Source organism: Atractosteus spatula, chromosome 1, assembly GCF_055471065.1.
Source record: "Atractosteus spatula isolate fAtrSpa1 chromosome 1, fAtrSpa1.hap1, whole genome shotgun sequence".
Taxonomy (NCBI): Eukaryota; Metazoa; Chordata; class Actinopteri; order Semionotiformes; family Lepisosteidae; genus Atractosteus; species Atractosteus spatula.
Genome location: NC_142706.1, coordinates 73,753,622 through 73,763,108, shown reverse-complemented (window position 1 = coordinate 73,763,108; position 9,487 = coordinate 73,753,622). Strand labels below are relative to the sequence as shown.

The window sequence follows — 9,487 nt, the reverse complement described above, 5'->3', positions numbered from 1 at the left end:
GCAACTGGCTCAGTGGGCTGAGCCCTCCTGCTGCCCGGACATTAACACCACTCGTCAGTTCAGTCTTAATCAACTCCTAGAGAACAGGTCGACAGGCTTCATATCTTTCTGTGCCACTGGGGCCCCAGTGTTTAAGTGGGAATATAGGCCACAGGTGTGTTTTTCAGGCACATACTTGGAGGGTGTGGTGTGTCAGTACAAGCTTTATTCAAATAAATTTAATACTATTACCGTTATAGAGAAAAAGAGAAAAAAAAACAAAGAGATAAACTTCAAGCTCATGCTAATGGATACCTTGAAGAGGACTACACCTTTCGAAGTACAAACCTGGTTCTGTCAGTGACATCAACCCCGAAGTCTTTCAACAACAGTGGTTAAACTCGCAGCCGTAAAAGACCAGTCATCTGACATTTTATAACCATTTTCGTCTAAATAACTGATGACTTATTTGTTTCTATGGGATGATATTTACAATATATACAATAAGTAAATATAATATGCAATGTATCGGTATTGTACATTTTGTTTTTTGGTATTTTTTTAAAACATCTCGAAACTATTACGTTGAAAAAAAGACCAGGTATTGGTATTAGTATTAGGTAAGAAAACAGGTTCTTACCCTCCATTAAGTCTTCCGTTGTGAAAATGTCCCTTGTATAAGCGTTTCCACCAAAACCACTCAAAAGTCTATTACACCATACTAACTGCTACTGATATTTTCCGTCGAAAAACAAAAATATATCCAACAGTCCGTTTCTTCCATGCGGTCAGTGGAAAACAGCGAACCACATTTCCCATAACTCCCGTCGGTAGGCGAAAAGCTCTTCCGGGTTACACTTGCGCAAGAGCACCGTGTGGCGCTACATGTGGGGTCAAGCGAGTGGAAAGCCTTAGTCCTTGTCGTCGGTTTTGTGCTCAGGACCTTGATACATTTTTTTGGGTGGGGGAAGGCGGAGAGGAGTAAAAAAATTTTTTTTTTTTAATATGTTTCACGCTGTTCGTGGAAATGTGGCGGCGGTGTCTCGCCTCCTCATTCCCCGGAACCGAGTGCTGGTCGAGGCCGTGAGAGGAAGAAAGTCCCGCAGCGACCCCAAGGCGAAATCCAAGGCCGGCAGGATCAAGGTGCCTCCGCCCGTCGACCCCGTGGAGATGCTCGTGCTCCAGGAGAGATTCACGCAGTATGACCTTATCATGAGAGCACTGCGGTCAGTAAAAAGACGCTTCTGCAAATCGAGTATTAATCACTGAGGTGATCGAGTACGTTCATCGTTACCAAAAGGTGCTGAGACAAAACAGTGGATTAAGCACGAGGGTCACTGTTCATTTTTGTATAAAATAAATACTCGTCTCCATTGGTTTACACAATATAAGACCCCAAGTGTTCTCTGCTCGATATGTTTTGTCAGGTACAGGGTGTCGTTAAATTGCCATTCATTTTCAAGTTGAGTGCTAGAGGCGGCTGTTGTGGGTCTCCTCTCGCCCATCGCAGTCCTGTTTCAAGAACGTATTAAATTGCATATCTTCTTTTGATGTAGTTTTCATCATTATGACTTTAAAGACCAACGTGATATTTATGTTAATGTACAGACGATTTTCAGAATATGTTACTTTAAAATCAGGAGGTCAGTATGAAAACTGAAGGTGTGCCCGTACAGACTAGAAGCCGGGGTGTCTGTACCCTAGCATGCAATCTTGGAGGATTTCCTTGAATCCTAAAAAAGGCTGCTTTTTTAATGTATCTTCTGTTCTGTATAGTTTTCTCCCCGCTTGACAGTTTACAGAACACAAGATAGGTGATGCGTTATGTGCAGTGTGTCCCCTTAGTCTTTTTCAACTCCCTATTTCTAAAGATTGGGAATACCTGTACCTTATTTAATTGGTTAAGTACATCTGTTCAATTAAGAACTCTGGTCATTGTTGGCTCAGAATACCCCATACAAATTAAACAGAGTTTGGACCCAAATGATCTCTAAATTTCTGGGTTTAACAAACCCAGTACTTAATGGTTCACTGTTTCTTCCCAGTCTTTAGATTCTGGTGGGTTAACGATGATCTTTGATAACCTTTACTTAATTTGAAAAGAGGCCTGATACAATACCTATAGAAAGTCTACACCCCCCTTGGACTTCACATTTTATTGTGTTACAGCATGGAGCCATGATGTATTTAACTGAGAATTTTTGCCACTCATCGACACAAAGTACTCTATAATGTCAAAGTGGAAAAAAAAATCCAGACATTTTACTAAATTAATTTAAAATAAAAAACAAAATAGTTGAATGCATAAGCATTCACGCCCCCACAGTTAATACTTGGTAAGACCACCCTTTGGCAGCAATTACAGCTGTGAGTCTCTTTGGATAAGTCTCTATCAGCACTGCACATCTTGACACTGGAAATTTGACCCATTCTTCTTGGCAAAATTGCTCAAGCTCCATCGGGTTGGATGGGGACTGTTTGTGAACAGCAGTTTTTAAGTCGTTCCACAGATGCTCAATTGGATTGAGGTCTGGGCTCTGACTGGGCCACTCCAGGACATTAACCTTTTTGGTTTTAAGCCACTCCAGTGTGGCTTTTGCTGCATGTTTTGGGTCATTGTCCCGTTGGAAAGGTGAATCGTCTTCCGAGTCCCAGTGCTCTTGCGGATCGCATCCATTTTTCCTTCTATCCTTGTGAGTTTTTCAATCCCTGCAGCAGAGAAGCATCCCCAAAGCATGATGCTGCTTCACTGTGGGGATGGTGCTCTCGGTGTGATGTGCTGCGTTAGGTTTGCGCCAAATATAAAGTTCAATTTTGGTCTCATCAGACCATAGAATCTTCCTCCAAATTGTTGAGTCTCTCACGTGCCTTTGGGCAAACTCCAGCCGAGATGTGATATTAATTTTTTTTAACAAAGGCTTTCTTCTTGCCACCATACAAGCCAGCTTTATGAAGTGTGCGTGGTATTGTTGTGTCATGCACAATTTCTCCCATCTCTGTCATGGAGGACGGTAAGCCCTTTAGAGTTGCTGTAGGCCTCTTGGTGGCCCTTACTACGGCTCTTCTTGCCTGGACACTCAGTTTTGGAGGACAGCCAGTTCTAGGCAGATTCACAGTTTTTCCATATTTTCTCACCTTTTTAATGATGGACCTCACAGTGCTTCGAGGTATATTCAATGCCTTGGAAATGTTCCTATATCCTTGCCCTGACTGGTATTTTTCAAGAATCTTGTCTTGGATCTGCTTGGAATGTTCCTTGGTCTTCATGGGGTAGTGTTTCCTTGGAAATGCACTAAGTGGGGAAGCTCCCAGACACAGGTGTGTTTATTCTGAAATCATGTGAAACACCTCAACTGCACACAGGTGGACTCCAGTCAAGTAATTCTGTGACTTGGAGAAGAGAGTTGGTCACTTCAGAGGTAATATAGGTGTGCCAAAGGAAGGGGGTGAATACTTATGCATTCTATTATTTTCTGTTCTTTATTTTAAATTAATTTAGTAAAATGTCTGGATGGTTTTTTTACTTTGACATTATAGAGTACTTTGTGTTGATGAGTGGCAAAGATTCTCAGTTAAATACATCATGGCTCCATGCTGTAACACAATAAAATGTGAACAAGTCCAAAGGGAGATGTAGACTCTCTATAGAAACTGTATAATACACAACTGGATTTGAATGATACAGACAGCTGTTTTGGGGTTATTCTTAGTTTCAAGGACATTTCGTATTTCCTCTCACATACAGTGAGGCACATTATTGCAAAGATGAAGCAGCTCTTGGGAGACCTGTGGCTCGGCTCAGGCGAGGGACTTGCCCAGGGTTTGTTCCGAGGCTCCAGAGCAGCCAGAAAGCCACAGGGCCTGGACAGCCGTCTGTCTGCAGGTTTTCTTGGTCTCTTTGAAGAGGCAGCAGCACCTGAAGAGCCAGGAGAAGCTGTTAAACTGGCCGAGTTGGGACAATAACAAGCTGGTTCAGTTCACGACGAGCCCATCTGGAAAACCTGAGGACATCCTCCAGTTTCAGGATTGGGGGGGATCCCTGTGTAAGGGTAATGGCCTTGAGGTGGGGTTTCCAGCTATGGTCTTCTGCGTTTGGAATCTAAAAGGTGTTTTCTGTCTCTTTAAATTTTGAACAGCCCTTCATCTGGGCCAATTAAGCTTTAAATGGCACAGTGTATCTGCCACTTCCATCCATCTATCCATTTTCTAAACCGCTTCATCCAGTACAGGGTTGCAGGGGAGCTGGAGTTTATCCCAGCAAGCAACCGGCACAAGGTGGAATACACCCAGGACAGGACATCTTTCATCAGTCCGTCAGAGGGCAGACAGACACACACACACACACACTCACACCAGTGCCAATTTTCCAAGAAGCCAGTCAACCTACAAATATGTCTTTAGACTGGGAGAAAATTTACACAAACATGGGGAGAACATGCAGACTCCACACAGAAAGCACCCCCTGTAGCCCAGGGCCGCAGTGCTACGAAGCAACAGTCCTAACGACTGTGTCAAACTGGTGACAATGTAAAGAGACACAGGAAACCTTGCTAGATTTTGGATTCCAAAAGCCAACATTTGGGAGTCTCTGGTTACAGTAAGTGACTCCGCAGGAGCTGTGGATGAATAACTCACTGCCTGGACCAGGGAGTCTCTAGCCCTCGTCCCTGATGGCTGCATCCCAGCTGGTTTTGTACTGTCTCTGTTATGCCACCAACTTCTGTAAACGTGGGAGAATTGTATTATGATTAAACAAGTGAATTGTTTACTTTACTTGATCATTTGGAACCAAAATCTGAGTACCCTAGACTCATTTTGTCTAAATTTGTCTCATTTGTTTTTTCAATTTCTTAATTGAACAGATTACTGGCTCAATTACAGGTTTTCTCTGTATTTTGAAACGGGTGACTTGGGATACTGTTTGAATTGTGGTAGTCCCTAGACGGGGGTCTCCGGCTCTGGTCCTAAAAATCCAAATCTGGTTGCAGATCACCCTAATTACCTGTTATTCAAGGATTAGAAGCTGTTTGTTAAGCAGTTGATCAAATAAGCAAATAATGTGTTAATGAGGGGAACACTGGTTATTGAGGAATTGAAGGATGATAATGATAATAATAATAAACTTTATTTTATATAGCGCCATTAAAGGTGGTTTCTCAAAGTGCTTTACAGAATGACAACAACAATAAATAAACACAATTACAATACACAGAGGAGACCGTGGATGGTGGTACTAAGTATAGTAGGAGCAGAGGGGTAAAGAATGGAACCAGTTAAGTAAAGGCTTTTCTGAAGAAGAGGGTTTTGAGTCTGGATTTGAAGGAGTTTAGAGAAGGTGACTCTCTGATATCCTTGGGGAGAGAGTTCCAGAGCTTGGGGTCATAACAGGAGAAGGCCCTGTCACCCATACAATGTAGACGGGCTTGGGGGACAGTAAGGAGAGCAGAATTAGAAGAGCGAAGGTTGCGAGGTGGGGAGTAGGGCGATAATAGTCCAGACAGGTACTGAGGTGCCAAGCCATGCAGAGCCTTATAGCGTGAGCATTTTAAAGTCCATACAGAATTTGACAGGAAGCCAGCGCAAGGACTCCAGGATAGGAGAAATGTGATCACTTGCACTAGAGCTGGTCAGGATTTTGGCTGCCAAATTTTGGACAGACTGCAGTTTGTTCAGTGTAGATTTAGATACCCCAGCGAGTAGAGCACTACAGTAGTCAATTTGGGAAAACACAAATGTGTTGATCAGCTTTTCAGCCATAGTTAGTGATAACATAGGGCGTAGTCGAGCAATATTTCTGAGGTGAATGATGTTTTGACAATATGCTGCACATGTGGGTCGAATGTCAAGCCTGAATCAAATATCACCCCAAGGTTTTTCAATTTAGAATGAAGCTCAAGTACAGAACCATCTACAGAAATGGTTACAGGATTGGCTTTACAAAGTTGATGGGGGGTGCCAATAAGCATGAGTTCAGTCTTGTCACGTTAAGATTAAGGAAATTTTGAGTCATCCAAGTTTTTATGTCAGAGATGCAATTAGATGGAATAGAGATAGCCACATCAGTGTCAGGTTTGGTATGAATGTATATTTGAGTATCATCAGCATAGAAATGATAGCTGAGGCCAAGAGATCTTAAAAGCTGACCAAGTGGAAACATGTAAATGCTGAAGAGCAAGGGGCCCAGTATTGAGCCCTGAGGAACACCAGACTTAACAAGACCAATGTCAGACCTGTACCCATTAAGAGAGACAAAGTGACAGTGATCAGTGAGGTAAGATTTGAACCGTTTGAGAGCAGTGTCAGAAACTCCAAACACAGTCTCAAGATGAGAAAGTAAGTTGTCATGGTCAACAGTGTGGAAAGCAGCACTGAGATCCAGAAGGATGAGTATAGAAAGAGAAGCAGAATCAGCAGCTATTAGAAGATCGTTGGTGACTTTGACCAGGGCAGTTTCTGTGTTGTGAAGTTGACGGAAGCCAGATTAGAGGGGTTCAAAAAGGTTGTTTGTCATGAGGTGGTTATGTAACTGAAGTGTGACAGCACATTCTAGAATTTTTGCAAGAAAGGGTAAGTTGGAGATGGGGCGAAAATTGTTAAGATTGTCGAGAGCCATGTTAGGGTTTTTTGGCAGAGGGGTAATGGCAGCAGTTTTGAGGACCGTTGGTACAATGCCAGTGCTCAAGGAATCATTTATAATATTGAGGATAATGGGACAGAGAGAAGAGAAGCAGGACTGAAATAAAGTGGTGGGAATGGGATCTAAAATAGATGTGGTGGGTTTCATGTGTGTAACTAGTTTATTGAGGGATGCTGAGTCACGAAGTCAGAGAGAAGGGAACCAGAAGGAAATTCTGCTTTTTGTTCAAGCTCATCTCTATATTTCTTAATTGAACCCACAGCTGGTTTAGTTGATCACAGATAAAAATTGCTTTAGGCTTTTATTACCTGATTAAAAGGCTACCTCTGAAACCTGTCGGATTGGGATTTTCCAGGACCAAGGCTGGAGAAACTTGCCTTCAACTATGAGTTTCTTTGGATAAAAGTGCCTTCTAGACTACTGATTATAAAGAAACATAAGGAAGACTGCAAACAAGAGGAGGCCTTTCAGCCTGTCTGACTCTTGAGCTTGATCTCATCCATTTCCTGAAAGAAGCCAAGACATCAGCTTTGACGGATAGCTTGTTCCAGACTCCCACAGCCCTTAGTGTAAATCAGTTTTTTTTGGTTATTGCTGTCTCTTTACAGTCAGATGTCATCAATTTTATTTTTGTACAAGAGAAATTTGTATTAAATTTTGACACACAGTTGGTTGGAATGAATCAGACTGAAAGAAAACGCTGTTCAGATGCTTATTGGAGAAAATGCTGTTTTTTTTTAATTAAAGCCTGATTTTCCTATTGTGCCAACTGATGCACCGATTCGATATCTTCTCAGTTTGTGATGGACAAAGTGTTTCAGCAAGGTGGAACCTGTAAGGAGCAGAGAGGTATTTGTAGCCTGCCGTGCACTCACAAGGGGATGTTGTTTGTTGGCACAGGGCAGAGTTCAAGGAGGAGTTGCTGTGGCGGAGGTACCAGGAGGAGGTGGGCACCCTGGCAGAGGAAAGAGCTAAACAGGAAGCCGAGGAGCACCAGGCTCTCATGGCTTGGAATGACGCCGAGAACCAGAGATTGCGCAAACTACGGTAAGTGCAGGCACCTGTCGGCGAACAGTGACGTGTTATTGCGTGACAAATGACCTGTCTGAAACATGTAGCACAGGCCCATATGGCTCCAAAGAAAGGCCCATAACAGTTGGACTTTTTTTTACTAAGTACGCAGACGTGATGCTCCCTGAGAGGTTCGTTCTGCCAAATCAAAGTTCACAGCTCTTTCTCATAACCACGCCTTCTTCTCAAAGTGCTTTACAGCATTTCTTGGCATGTGGTGAACCACAGCATTAGATTGAAATGTCAGTCCCTGTTAGATAAATGTCTGAAGCCGATAGTCACCGCGTGTTTTTTTTATCAGTCAGTCTTGGTTAGAGCAGAAGATGAAAATGGGGAAATAGGTGTTAAAGCGCCGAAGCCTGTGTACTGCAGTATTCCTGCCTTGCACGCAGCTCTCTGAATGAACAGCACAATGGTGACACCCACTGGGTGCAGGTGTTTCACCGGGGCAGTTTCCAGAGAAAATAATTAGATTATTGGTTGGACTAATTGCATGGTTCCTTTAAATGACTGTCTCACCAACTTCCATACTTGTCAGGGAGTAGTCCTGGTCTTGGTCACTGTCTGTGTTTTTTTTTCTCCTTTCATGTAAAACAGCGAGGCGCGGATCCAGAAGGAACTGGAGGAGAAAGAACTGAGGAGAGCCAAGGCAGCTATTTCAAGAGAGAAGAAAATGGAAACTTTTATCAAAGAAAAAGAACAGGAGATTCTAAAGCTACAGGTATAAAAAAAAAGTTATAAACTGGGCGCACAGTTTCTCTAGTTCGAGACAAGTTATTAACAGTTAACCCATTAATAGATTGGCATGTTTTCACCAAAGACAGCCTTTATCAAGACAGACATTTTGGGCTAAGCAGAGATCTTATGTAGACAAGACGTCCCTAACCACTGGCCTTCCACATAAAGGGAAGCCTCCTTTTTAATATGATAATTGTCAGAGAAATAGATCCCTCTGGCCATAAATACAATCAGCAGTTTGCAAAAATCCAGCGTTAAACATAAATAACAATAAATAAATAAACTGCTTTGGACTAAGGTTCATATATGCACCTGGTTCTTTCTACTGTTTGCTTTGGGGGTTTTTTGCTGCACAGCACCTCTGTGTTCTTCAGGTGAGCATTCTGTTTTCTTTTTGTAAAAAAATTAATAACACATTAATTACACCACAGCCTGAAAAAGAGCTTTAAAGCCTTCTGTGTATATTTGACTATTGTAATTTGTTGCTTTATTACACAATACTGTAGAATTGTTACTGTATCTGCAAAAAATATCAAATAGTGAAATGGTGTAATCACTAATAAAACATACAAAGGCTAACATTGGTCTTATTATTTTACAGAGATCATAGCTTTTACTGTTTTGACTAAAGTGCTGTTTTTTTTTTACTTTTAACACAGGAGGAAGCAAAGAACTTCATCACGTTAGAGAATTTAGACCAGCGAATTGAAGAAGCCCTCGACAATCCAAAGAATTATAATTTTGCGATTGATAAGGAAGGCAGAGTTGTAAAAAGGACTGTGCTACAGTGAGGACAGTATTGCAGAACAGCTGAAGCTGTTGTATAAAACGTTTTGGATTAAATATTATTAATAACATTTCCCCTCTCCACGGCTCCGATGTGTATATATTGCAGTTGAATTCAGGGGGTCCTGAACTCAGTTCCTGGAGGACGCAATGTTTTTTGGTGTTCATAACAACACTTACAGTCTGTTAAATAACTAATTATCTTCTTTCTATTGTCTACTTTTTACAACAACAAATTTGGATTGTTTTTTTTAATTATTAAAAACGCAACAAATC

At 41.9% G+C, this 9,487-nt stretch overlaps 1 protein-coding gene across 1 annotated transcript; it reads left to right on the top strand.

Moving 5' to 3' along the window:
* The first annotated feature begins 823 nt into the window (after positions 1 to 823).
* On the top strand, positions 824 to 9,487 carry mrps26 (mitochondrial ribosomal protein S26). The gene is made up of 4 exons (XM_088921428.1): positions 824 to 1,205; positions 7,517 to 7,663; positions 8,285 to 8,408; positions 9,085 to 9,487. The coding sequence occupies exons 1-4, from the start codon at positions 985 to 987 to the stop codon at positions 9,214 to 9,216; spliced, it is 624 nt and encodes a 207-aa protein (XP_088777554.1). The 5' UTR covers positions 824 to 984; the 3' UTR covers positions 9,217 to 9,487.